The following is a 13,082-nucleotide window of genomic DNA, read 5'->3' as shown; positions in this document are numbered from 1 at the left end:
AAGGCTTTTGTTTTCAAGGTATTCATAAACAAGGAGGAGCCTAGTTCCCTCGATGCAATGACCACACAATCTCACAAGATTGTGATGTTGTACTGCAGTTATGGTAGCAATCTCATTAACAAACTGACTTTTCCCTTGGAGGGATCCTAGTGAAAGTTGCTTCACAGCTATCACGTTTCCATCAGAAAGCTTAACCCTGTAGCACCAGATTTAATAAAATAAATCATGTCTGCTCCATCCTTGGTGAGTATCCAAGGTAAAATTCACCTGGTTTTTTTGTTGGTATCAAGCTATCATCATACCTTACATACACTACACAGCAACCCAAATTCCTAGTATGTTATCAATTGTTTCTTACTTGGAAATGTAGGATATAAAAGATACCTTGTACACAAGTCCGAATCCTCCCTCGCCTAGCTTATTTGGCGGGTTGAAATCTTTTGTTGCAAATCTCAACTTAGCATAACTGAAAGTTTTTGGTTTAGGACCTATTCCAAGTAACACTGCATATTGAAGCAAGATAAAAGATTACATAACAATGAAGGCTTTGCATGACAAGAGATGAATTACACAAGCAGCTTTGCCTATTTCATGGAATATACTATTCCAATTTTTGGAAGCAGAAGCTCAAATATCATGACCATTATAAAGATGGGATAATTTAAATCTAGTATCCATGTTCTTAGGTGAACCAGAACAAAGTTCAAACTTCTACCCTATATTGTGGGATGCTAAGGTAAAACAAAAATTCATTGATTTTCAAAAACAAACTGGTTTCAGAGATTTTACCTTCTGCATCATCATTGTCTCTTTTTATCCTCATGTAAAAAAGTTAAAAATATAAGTATCAAGCCCAAAATTCCGAGAGCCACTGCAATACCAACAATCAGCCAAGTCTGGTTCTTCTTTCGTGCAATACCAACAGTTGGAGTGAAATCTAAGTAGGAAAATTCAGTTATTGTATATCAGAATGAAGCATAGAAGCACATTTATTGTAACTCATCTTAAATAAAGAGTCAAAAGAATCACATGGTTCACCTGGAATGACACTAAGAGCTGAAATTAATGGCCCATAGTTACCTCCAGTAGGTATGCAGCAGGTCCCTTTTCCAGCCCAAAATAGTTGAATTTCAAGATAGTTCTCGGATAACATAGCGTTAAATTCTCTGTAATTGCTCTTCTATCCCCACCTGCCTTCTTTGATATGTCAAAATCCTTTGACCGGAGGGTTCCCTACAGGAAGGATTATGAGTGATACAATTCTGACTTCTCAGTGTACAAATAGATAGATGGAAATGTAATAGTAGAATCTGTGTATGATAAGGTTATGAACCAAAACATTCCAGCGATTTTTACCTGAATATAGATATCAAAAACATGCCTTCCATGACTCTTTCACGTTAGTTAGCCTTGATCACCAAAAACTGTCTCAGCAAAGGACAAGCTCACATTGTAAGGTCCATTCTCAAGACTAAGTCCATAGTATCTAAGTGATCCAGGGGATTGCCTTGAAATGCGATAAAGCTCCGGGATTGTGGTGCCAGTCACTTGAGAGCCAGTATTTTGAACATGGGTATTAGATTGTCCATCAGGAAATCAACCTGTGTCACTAACTGCCCATTTTTCTGTATCAAGTACAACAAAAGAAGCTCCACCAAGATCAAAGTCATCAGCCTCGTACGCTATCTTATCAACTTTCAGCACATCACCACCACCACACTTGATTGCAAAACTTAAATCTGCAATTGCAAAGATAAAAGTTCTGGTGACAATTGTTATCTGAAACTCCTACACCAAATATGTAGACAAAATTGATGGAGTACTTTCAGTTAGTAACTTAAAGCAACTTAAACAGCTCATGATACATACATTTAACAGACATAGATATCAAAGGAGAGCTATCCACCTGAAGGTTAATTGCCTATGCATGGTTTCCCATCTTTTTATTTATATTTTTATTTATATTTTTATTTTATCGATACTCATGAATCCCTTGACCTTTCTCATGAGTTCAAAAGCAGGGACTAATGCCAAATCCTACAACTTTGCAGTGTAGAAACTTGTTTAAACTTTGCACTCATGCTGAAAAAGGTGTGGTCTTAGTCCCTCAACCACACCCTTAGGGTCCATACTGCTCATTTTTCTAACGAAGGTCAATAATAAACTAAAACAAATTAAGTCAAAATGCTTATACTTTCATATCCCACAACATTCAGATGGCGGGTAGGACATTGAACCTTTCTCTCAATTAACACATTCACTCTGTCATGAGCAAGAGCTTTGCCACACCTTGTAAAATTTTCTTCAAACCTCTTTTACTAATCACAAATATCAACAGTTAAATCTAACACAAACTAACCTCACTTCTTCCTCTTACCGAAAATTCTTGGTCTGACATTCAGAAACATGGTCATTACATGTAAAGCATCAAAGTGCAATACTAAGATATAATCACAGAAGTTTAACTTTAGCTAGGAAAAGGGCAAGATATAACTTTAACTAACCTGATATTTGAGCTATCAAATGTGAAATTGTTGCCTGCTAGATTCCTGTGCAATTCAATGCAAAGAAGTTTGAAGTATACTTGCTAGAGATGTATTATATTACATCATAACTTAAGAAATAGTCCACTGCATTTCAAAGACACTAGAAATGAGCTCTGCTTTATGGTACCCCAAATGGTTATTCCAAGTGACATTTGAAATTATAAGCGCATCAAAGCAATTAGTAGTGTACTATTAACTATTTCTGATTATTGTCACATGATAACAGAAAACACAGTCACTAAAGTGACGTGTTGGCCATGAACATGAGTGCCCAACAGATTCTCATACAGTCATCTACTTTTCTCTTGAATCAACAAAATTGTTGTAAACTTCATTATTGATTCCTTCATATAATCATGTAAAATATTATAATTTATTAACAAAACGAGGAAAGAAGGTTCAAGTGAGCTCCACAATGCCTAAGCTCCAAGCAAAGTGTGAAACTAAAAAAATAAAAAATAAAAAAAAATATGGGCAAAGAAATTATAATGGATCGAGAGACATACAATGTTGTAAACCTGTAACCCATGAGGGCAAAGTTCCTCATTGATAATTGTAAGATAAATCTCTGCAAGAAATAGTATGATAAGCGCCAGTGAGTAAGAAACATATGCATATAAAACTGAAAAAGAACTATTCAGTTAAGATATTCAATTGCTTTAATCAATTACTTCTCAAAAGAAAGTGGCTACACTATAGCTCAGATTTTTTAATAGGTTGGCCTAATTCCAAAATATATATCTGTAGCAGTAGTGCCTTTTTCATTCTTCTTCATTTTGCATGATGAAAGATTTCTCTTTCTCTTTCTCCTGTTAATCTATTCCCCAAGTGTTTGGCACTTTGGAGCCTCAAAAATTTCAAGGCGAATACAACAAAATGGACGTATAGCATCCGTCTTACTGGACTTGATATAATAGGTATAATCTCTAAAGATGACTGAAATTAAGGCTTACATGTTTTGAAGATGTAGAGCTTTTTGCTCAGGAAGGATTCCTGATAGACTATTGTTTCCAAGAAACCTGGCCATAGAAGCAACAAGCAAAAGAATGCAATATTTAATGCAAGAATAAGGCTTCGACAAAAATTTAAAATAAAAAGCTAACTTAAAGTTAAGTTCTCAAATCAAGAGCTGATGGAACTGATGGAGGGAAGCTTCAATAAATTTACAAGTGAGAAAGAGAATCAATACTGAACAAAGCACTTGGGATTCAACCAATTAAGTTGTTGAAACTCAAATCCCTGCAAAAAGAGAGAAATTGATGAAAAAATTATTTAAAAAAAAAAAGACACACACATGGGACAATAAGAGACAAACTCATGGCAATACAATACTAACTTACAGAGTCTGTAAACTTTGATATTCTCCAATGTCAGATGGAATGCTACCATTGATTAGAGAGTTTCTTAGAGATCTATGGGGAAAAAAGATTGATCAGGGTCAAAATTAATCAGCTGAGAAGAAAACTATCGAGAGATGAGCTCATATTGTTTATATCAGTGATTTGCCAACACAGTTAATCCAAACATCACTGATATGATACTTGTCACGTTAATTTTTTGAGTTCGTTTTTAGAGTAATACTATCTGAGTTATACCCACCATGTGGTCAATGAGGTCAAGTTAGAAAAACTGGATGGTATAGGACCTTCAAAAGAGTTTCCCCCAAATTTCCTACAGAAAATTTGACAGACTAGTCAAAAAAATAATCAGAATGCTTAAATCCAGATAAAGCTAAAGAAACCTTTTGCTATCATTCACATATGACACATTTGAATATCATGAAAGAAGTTTTTCATATACTACAGTGTTGTAAGATTGGTCCAGTTCCCCATGAAATCAGGTATCTTTCCTGTCAAAGAACAATCAAATGCCCATATGAAATTTTAAAAATCACTCATTGTAAGCCAAATTCAGGCACAAGGTAATGTTCAAGCATAGCAGCAATAGGAAGCCATAAACATGTAGGTAGGATCTTCCTTACATATTTCGAAGATTAGCAAATGTTGAGGGAATTTCCCCGCCCAGTCCAAAACTATTTATGTTACTGTTAAATTCAAATAAAGAATCTCTTAATTTCATAAGACTGAATTTCTGGTGTGAAAATTACTGCTATACTTAAAAAAGTTAACAAAGAAAAAAATATTAAACAGATGAGTAAGAACCTATATTTGCTCTAGTTTGACTAAGTTACCCAGCTCAGGAGGGAGTGTTCCAGAGAAATTGTTGGAACCTAGAGCCCTGCATGGCATATATCAGAAGAATATTACTCTTTAGTGGTTATCATTTTTTACTAATTCATACATTTTTAAGGTAATTATTCACAATTTTCCCATTATCAACATGTTTTTCAAGCAGAATTTATGTATGAATGTAATTGCAAGTTATGTTAAAGTACAATGGCTACAACTGTGATTTTGAGTTTTCATAAACTAGTATGTTGAATCATATGACTTTTTTTTTTTTTTTTTTTTTTTAATTTTTTAATCTTAAGAGTTTCATTTTTGTATAGGTTAAAGAGTGTTTACGGTAATTGGTTTCAGAATAAAAACAATATAATCATCATACAGTCATCCCACTAAAAACTATATGCCATTGATGTAGGATTGTGAGAGAAGAATTAAAAACGGAGAAAATGAGAGCAAGAAATAAATGGAATGAGAGAAAATTTTGAAAAAGGAGAAATCTAAAAAGGAAACAATTTATTCATCATATTGTTTTTTCATCAGTCTGCATACCAAAGACAAGACAACAAGCCTATTTATAATGGCCTAAACAAAACAAAATGCTACAAATCTACCTATAATAAGTCATTCAAAGTGGAAAAAATAATATATAAAAGCTAAATCTAACTTAAAAAGGTAATTTTTCCAAGCTCCCAAAATAAAATCTTTCCTTAAGTAACAATATTAGTTTTGCTCTTGATTCAGCATCAGCCACTCTAAGCAATGGCATAGAAGAAAAGAGAAAAAATTAAAGAAAAGGGAGAAAGTTTGCCAATCTTACAGAAAAGTTAAGTTCTTAAGGTTTCCAAGCTCCTTTGGGAGAGGCCCAGAAAGTACATTGTGGCCAACCTCTCTAGCATATGAAAGACAAAATTATAACAAAATCAAAACTCATATACCAAAATAATCATATATAATCTAAACTAGGCTTTCAATCATAAGGGTATTTTTCAATACTTACAAATACTTCAATTGAGATAAATTTCCAATAAATGCAGGCAAGGGACTAGTGAAATAATATCGTTTGATTCTACTACAATGTTAAATAGAAAAACTAAATCAAATCTAATCTAATATCCATTAATTAGAAAACGATGAAGGTCAAATTTGACTTATACAAACCAAACGCGGGGAATTGAATGGGAAAATCCATACAAATTTGTCAGAAATTGCAAAGCCACTAGTTCTTCTGGAATCACTCCTTCTATGTCCAGTGTAAATACACTCCTGCAAAAAATAAAGACAAGTTTCAACCATATCTCCTCAAATTTGACCTGATTAGAGATGCAAACTCTCTCGGCTTAGGAAAAATACACACTCAAAAGGGATAAATTGTATACACAACTTTAGGGAAAGTTTTAACCAAAAGTTAAGATCCATCTAAAGCATCAGAAATAATCAATAGTGTATCATAAACAGTTCAATAAAAAGTTATGAATAACTCAAAAATCAATGTCAATAACACAAAATTAACCCAAAACTCATTCTCAATCTAAGTGAATATAATCTGTCTATACTTAAACAAAACTTGAAACAAGTTAATATGAAATTTCCGTAAATTTGCTAAAGAGAGAAAGAGATTACAGCTCCGTGATGTGGCAAATTGAGCCATTTTCGAGGAACAGTCACATTTGATAGCAGGATTATAGTCCTCCAAGCTAGTTGCATTTATAGCGGCTCCACTGCAGGGCTCTCCACTTATGTTCCACCATCTTGGGTCTGCTTGTACATCTCAATATCTCATTGTTGAAATATTGAATTCAATGCCCTCACTGCTCACCATAACAAAACAACCAATGCAAATTTCCATAACAAGCTTATATAAATGTAAGCAAGATTGCAAGCTAATCACAGATTTTCATAAAATCAATGATCTTTGAGGCCATAGGTATATCAACAAGCATTCAAAATAGTTAGAATTGAGAATTCACCATCTGGGCTTATCATAGTTGAAGTAAAAGGTTAATAACAATAATCCCCGTTAGTTATATTTAAAAAAATATAATCCCCCTAGAGTTAGAGAAAATTTAGCTGCCCGGTCCCCCCAAGTATGTATTTAAGAAAATGGCCTTGAAACTGTTCATCAAATATTTTATAATTTAGAGAAGATGNAAGAGGAAACAATTTATTCATCATATTGTTTTTTCATCAGTCTGCATACCAAAGACAAGACAACAAGCCTATTTATAATGGCCTAAACAAAACAAAATGCTAGAAATCTACCTATAATAAGTCATTCAAATTCTATTCAAAGTGGAAGAAATAATATATAAAAGCTAAATCTAACTTAAAAAGGTAATTTTTCCAAGCTCCCAAAATAAAATCTTTCCTTAAGTAACAATATTACTTTTGCTCTTGATTCAGCATTAGCCACTCTAAGCAATGGCATAGAAGAAAACAGGAAAAAAAAAAAAAAAGGAGAAAGTTTGCCAATCTTAAAGAAAAGTTAAGTTCTCAAGGTTTCCAAGCTCCTTTGGGAGAGGCTCAGAAAGTACATTGTGGTCAACCTCTCTAGCATATGAAAGACAAAATTATAACAAAATCAAAACTCATATACTAAAAATAATCATATATAATCAAAACTAGGCTTTCAATCATAAGGGTATTTTTCAATACTTACAAATACTTCAATTGACATAAATTTCCAATAAATGCAGGCAAGGGACTAGTGAAATAATATCGTTTGATTCTACTGCAATGTTAAATAGAAAAACTAAATCAAATCTAATCTAATATCCATTAATTAGAAAACGATGAAGGTCAAATTTGACTTATACAAATCAAACGCAGGGAATTGAATGGGAAAATCCATACAAATTTGTCAGAAATTGCAAAGCCACTAGTTCTTCTAGAATTACTCCTTTTATGTCCAGTGTAAATACACTCCTGCAAAAAATAAAGACAAGTTTCAACCATATCTCCTCAAATTTGACCTGATTAGAGATGCAATCTCTCTCGCCTTAGGAAAAATACACACTCAAAGGGATAAATTGTATACACAACTTCACGGAAAGTTTTAACCAAAAGTTAAGATCCATCTAAAGCATCAGAAATAATCAATAGTGTATCATAATCAGTTCAATAAAAAGTTATGAATAACTCAAAAATCAATGCCAATAACACAAAATTAAGCCAAAACCCATTCTCAATCTAAGTGAATATAATATGTCTATACTTAAACAAAACTTGAAACAAGTTAATATGAAATTTCCCTAAATTTGGTAGAGAGAGAAAGAGATTACAGCTCCGTGATGTGGCAAGTTGAGCCAGTTTCGAAGGAACAGTCACATTTGATAGCAGGATTATAGTCCTCCAAGCTAGTTGCATTTATAGCGGCTCCACTGCAGGGCTCTCCACTTATGTTCCACCATCTTGGGTCTGCTTGTACATCTCATTGTTGAAATATTGAATTCAATGCCCTCACTGCTCACCACAACAAACCAACCAAAGCTAATTTCCATAACAAGCTTATAGAAATGTAAGCAAGATTGCAAGGTAATCACAGATTTTCATAAAATCAATTATCTTTGAGGCCATGGGTATATCAATAAGCATTCAAAATAGTTAGAATTGAGAATTCACCATCTGGGTTTATCATAGTTGTAGTAAAAGGTTAATAACAATAATCCCCGTTAGTTATGTTTAAATAATATAATCCCCCTAGAGTTATAGTGATACGGAAATTACCTTTTGGTTTTTTATTTTAAAAGAAACTGTAAGTCTATAAAAGGGTAATTAGGTAATATAGAAATCTTAGTAGAAATTTTGTTGTTCCGATTAAATGTTAGGAGGTTGATTAAAAAACCCAAGTAAGATTTTTTTTTTTTTTTTTGAATAATAATTATTAGGGTCATTTTCCAACCTTCCATAAGGTTTGAGTTTTAGTCAATCACACCCCTGTTGGTTTAAAATATGATTCTACAAATCCCCTCATATCTCAAAGTATCTCAGACCTCGACTTAGAGTCGTTTGTGAAATTTTTAACCAATAATGCTACAGTTATCGAAAGATACACACCGAATAACGTGATATAATCATAATCGTCGGTGTACGAATTCGGTACGCATCCTTCGATAACTATATTAATTTCCATTTTTAACAAGGTGGACTAAATTTCATAATCACACTTGCGTATTCACAACTTAATTCATTCCAACAAACACTCCCATACCATTAAGAGTGAGTTTGGGATTAGTGTAGCCTTAAATATTTTTTATATAAATTATTTTTTAATTAAATTAATAAATATAGTTAAAAAAAATTAAAAATTAGAGAATCCGAAAAGTGGTGGGTGAAGTCACTGGGTAGTAGCAGGCCAACGATTCTGGTGGTACCAAGGGTGATACTTCTAGTTTTAATTTGTAAGCATGTAGTTGCACAGCTTTTAAACAAATTATAATATTTTTTCCAAAATGGGGTTCACTTCAATCTGAAGCTAGCTACTGATAAATTAGTAAACTTTAATATTTCTTAAACAATAATTAAAATAAATAATTAATTTGTAAAGTAAAATACACACATAAAAGAAAGGGGGAGAGAGAGTACCTTGGTCAGTAATTTGAGCAGTAAAGTTGTGAATTGCGAAGAAAAAGATGAAGCAAACTGCAAAAGTGGGAAAATCCTGTTTGATTACATTATCGGGAAATTATGTTTGTATTATTCAATCAGTCAAATCATCAGGCCTAATCCAATAATTAACAATTTCAATCCATATGGCACTTACCAGCTTAGCTTTCGTTTGATTCAAGTTTTCTCCTATATATATATATATATAAAACAACTTAAAGTTAACAAAAGGAGGAAGAAACAAAAAATTGCTAGTTCCAATGTTTTTGAAATTCATATCTAATGATAAACTATTCAAATTGTTAATTAAAGTTTTAACTTAAACCAAAAAAGTGTTTCATGAATATTTACTAACTAATGAAGAAGAGGAGAGATTGATTAGTCGTACCTAATTTTCTGTTGATTTGATGATCTTTCCATCGAGTTCAATGTTCGGAATATGAGCAATCTTAGACCAATCTTTACCTATTTCCGGTTCACATCTTTCGCTCAGTTTAGGACAATCTTCAATTATAAGTTCCATCAAAGCGATGAGACAATCCATATTTTTGGGTAAAGATGACAATTCTGGACAATTTACAACATGAAGAACTTTAAGTTTCTGCATCGACTCTGGTAGTGCCTTCAAGTTGGAACAATTTAGAATCTCCAAACTTTCCAAAGTGTTAGTGGAAAACTGAATAAGCCATTGCGGGAATTCCACCAATTGTGGTAATTCTTTCATGACAAGAAGTCGAAGGTGAGGCCATGTGCTACTAAGTTCATCATGATTGTCTTGCTTATTCGATCCTATGCTCAAATCAAGATTAAGCCTTTCACAACTTACCAAAAAAAGATCTTCTAATGAGCTTAGGCTTCTCACACCGCGTGGTAATGAGATAAGTCTTGGACATTCAGAAATCCTTAGACTTTGAAGGACTCTTAGGTGACCAATATCTTCAAACAAATATTCTAAATTATTACAATTGAAAATTCCCAAACGTCGAAGAGAATTCAAGCAACCAATACCATTGGTTGGTAGATGCTTTTGTATCGTAGTTAACAAGAGACATCTAAGACTAATTAAGTACTTTACATCTCTTGTTAACGCCTTTAATTCCTCACAACCCAATAGTGATAGATATTGCAAATTTTGCAACTTGTAAATAGAACTTGGGAGTTCTTTTAGTTTAGGGTTGTATCCTAGATGAAGACATCTCAAATGCTTCAAATTACCAATTTTTTTAGGCACTACTTCAATAGTTGAAAATTGTAAGTGTAACATCCGCAAGAATTTGCACCTTGAGACGATTAATTCCAAAAATGATTGGCCAGTACTTTCACCCGTAATTGGAAAAAAAGTAATGCTTCTCAAATGACCCAAGTTAGGTAAAATGTTTGGAACATCTATTATAGGTGCATCTACAGAATGAAATGATAAGTGTCGATGACTTTTGGTACAAATTTGGTTAGTGGATTTTACTATTAAGCACTCATTTCTCATCAATGATGTGGCAAGATCATGCATGAGATCATGAATTTTAAACCAGTACAAATTCTCATAAAATTGTACAATATCTTGGAAAAAAGATCTCGACATTAATTCTTTTATATATTGCATACCAATAGTTTCCAAATTTTGATTTTCATTGTGGGATTGAAGAAGCCCATGGGTCAACCAAAACTGAACCAAATCAACACTATAAAAAGAATGGTCTTTTGGAAAAATGGAAGAATAAGCAAAACATTGTTTCAAGTGAGGTGGCAGATGATTATAACTTATTCTTAGAGCATTTAAAATGTTATTTTCATTTTGATCCAACTTCCAAATCTCACTGTCCCTCAAATTTTTCCAGTCTCGTTCAGAAGTTGAGGAATAAAGTAGACTTCCTAACGCTCTTACTGCCAATGGAACACCTCCACATTTTTTTACAATTTCTATTCCAATTTCCATAAGGTTTGGATGTTGCTTTTCTTGCCCTTCTTTAAATGCATATTTAACAAACACTAACAAGCAGTCGTCAAGAGAAAGACCTTCTAACTTGTATGTAGGTACAGTGCCCATAATTGAGGCAACACGATCACTACGTGTAGTTACAATAATTTTACTTCCACTAACACATTCTATCAATAAATTTCTTAATTCAACCCACAACCCATAATCTTCATTCCAAACATCATCCAAAACTAACAAATATTTTTCATGGCTTAAGATATCACGTAGAATTCTTTGCAACTGGTCTATATTCTCATGAATATTTTTTTGCCCAGTTGCAGATTGGATGATGTCAATTAGTAGTTTTTTTAAAACAAACTCATCTGACACACATACCCACATTTTCAACTTAAAATATTCCTCTACCATTTTATCATTATACACCAATTTGGCAAGCGTGGTTTTTCCTAGGCCTCCTATCCCAACAATAGGAATGACAGAAACATTTTCATGGCCATCACTTGGACGTAATAGTAATTTCATAATCTTCTCTTTATCTTTATCCCTACCAATAACATCTGAAGCACGCACAAATGAGTGAGTTTCCCTCTCCCTCTCCCAACCAATAACATGATTGCTATCAACTTTCTCAGTGAGATTAAAATTATCCTTATCAACTGCTATTTTTGCTAACCTCTTTTTGATCTTCTTGATTTTATGCCCCAACGTCAAACGGAATGCAACTGAATTTGAAGATGAAAAAAAGCGGCATACCTTTCTAGTACTACTTTGACTATTCACCACCTGTTCACGCAAATCTTCCACCTCAATCTCGTCTAAAACATCTTCGGCATCGTAGCAGATATTCTTAAGCTTTCCCAGCCAAACTTTGAGCTTCTCATTATGGATCTGTTTGTCCTCAGCATCTAAGAGAACAGCTTTGATAGTGGTTAAGGTGTCAACAAGCTCCTGTGCATCTTTTTGGACACCCCATGCCAAGCCCATTTTATTGGAAGCAAGGGAGAATAGCTTACCCAAGAGTTCCTCAGCAATAACAGAGACGATTGTTTCTGCCATATCTTTGAAAGAAAAGAAAGTTGCAGGATTTTGTGTTTGTGAAGTAGTGAAGCAGAGTTGTATGAAATAATGATAAGCGAGCATCTGCATATCTTCTTCTTTATTGAATTAATTATTGGACCATACGCTTCCGCACGCAATTACATCATCACTTTGACCAAAGGAAGTTTACGACACGTCGCATTCTGCAACTTGCAAGCTTGTTTAGTTAGCTGTATGAAACCAATTGGAATAGAACACGTATGAATAGATCAGGCAAGAGACACGTGGCATTAATCAGATCACTGACCCGATTATAATTAAAAATGCCACTAATGGAGTATAGTTTAATTAATAATTAATTGTATTTATTAATTATTAATTAAGTTAAGACTAATGACTCCTCCACCGTTGACTTGTTTTCACACGCTGGATTCAACCAAACTGTGGGGCATCACTTTTAGGCTCTCGATTAGCTCTTTTTGTGATGATCATGATCATCAATTCATCATCATCTTGGGATTAATAAATGAAATTCCATATAGTTTAATTAATAATTAATTGTATGCTGTATTGGAGACAAGAGTCAAAATAATTAAATAACAACTTATTTGCACCTTTTTTTTATATATATGGGAATTGGTGGCCACCCTTTGTCACAATTAATAAATTCAAGGGCCACAAAAATAATTATAAAGGATTTTTGCTTTTCTGTTTTTCTGTTTTTTTTCTGGTAGCATTGTGAACGGACGAACATGCCAGGTGGGTTCATCACCA

General features: G+C 33.4%; 1 protein-coding gene and 1 pseudogene across 1 annotated transcript; both read right to left on the bottom strand.

The window, feature by feature from the left end:
• LOC116107047 overlaps window positions 1-4,795 on the bottom strand; it is a 34,046-nt pseudogene extending 29,251 nt beyond the window's left edge.
• A 4,927-nt stretch (window positions 4,796-9,722) lies between these two features.
• LOC116107046 (putative disease resistance protein RGA4) lies at window positions 9,723-12,326 on the bottom strand. The gene is made up of 2 exons (XM_031393343.1): window positions 10,937-12,326; window positions 9,723-10,123 (listed from the first exon to the last, which is right to left on the bottom strand). The coding sequence occupies exons 1-2, from the start codon at window positions 12,324-12,326 to the stop codon at window positions 9,723-9,725; spliced, it is 1,791 nt and encodes a 596-aa protein (XP_031249203.1).
• Between the last annotated feature and the right edge of the window lie 756 nt (window positions 12,327-13,082).

Source organism: Pistacia vera, unplaced genomic scaffold (genome assembly GCF_008641045.1).
Source record: "Pistacia vera cultivar Batoury unplaced genomic scaffold, PisVer_v2 Contig526, whole genome shotgun sequence".
Taxonomy (NCBI): domain Eukaryota; kingdom Viridiplantae; phylum Streptophyta; class Magnoliopsida; order Sapindales; family Anacardiaceae; genus Pistacia; species Pistacia vera.
Note: the sequence above shows the minus strand (reverse complement) of the source record. Positions and strands in the feature narration are given on the sequence as shown.

Excerpts from the sequence above, each read along its gene's own strand:
- LOC116107046 (XM_031393343.1), bottom strand. The coding sequence starts at position 12,326 with ATGGCAGAAACAATCGTCTCTGTTATTGCTGAGGAACTCTTGGGTAAG. Across the intron at positions 10,124-10,936 it reads TCAAAATTTGGAAACTATTG|GATCGAATAAGCAAGACAAT; the intron begins GTATGCAATATA and ends ATTTGAGCATAG.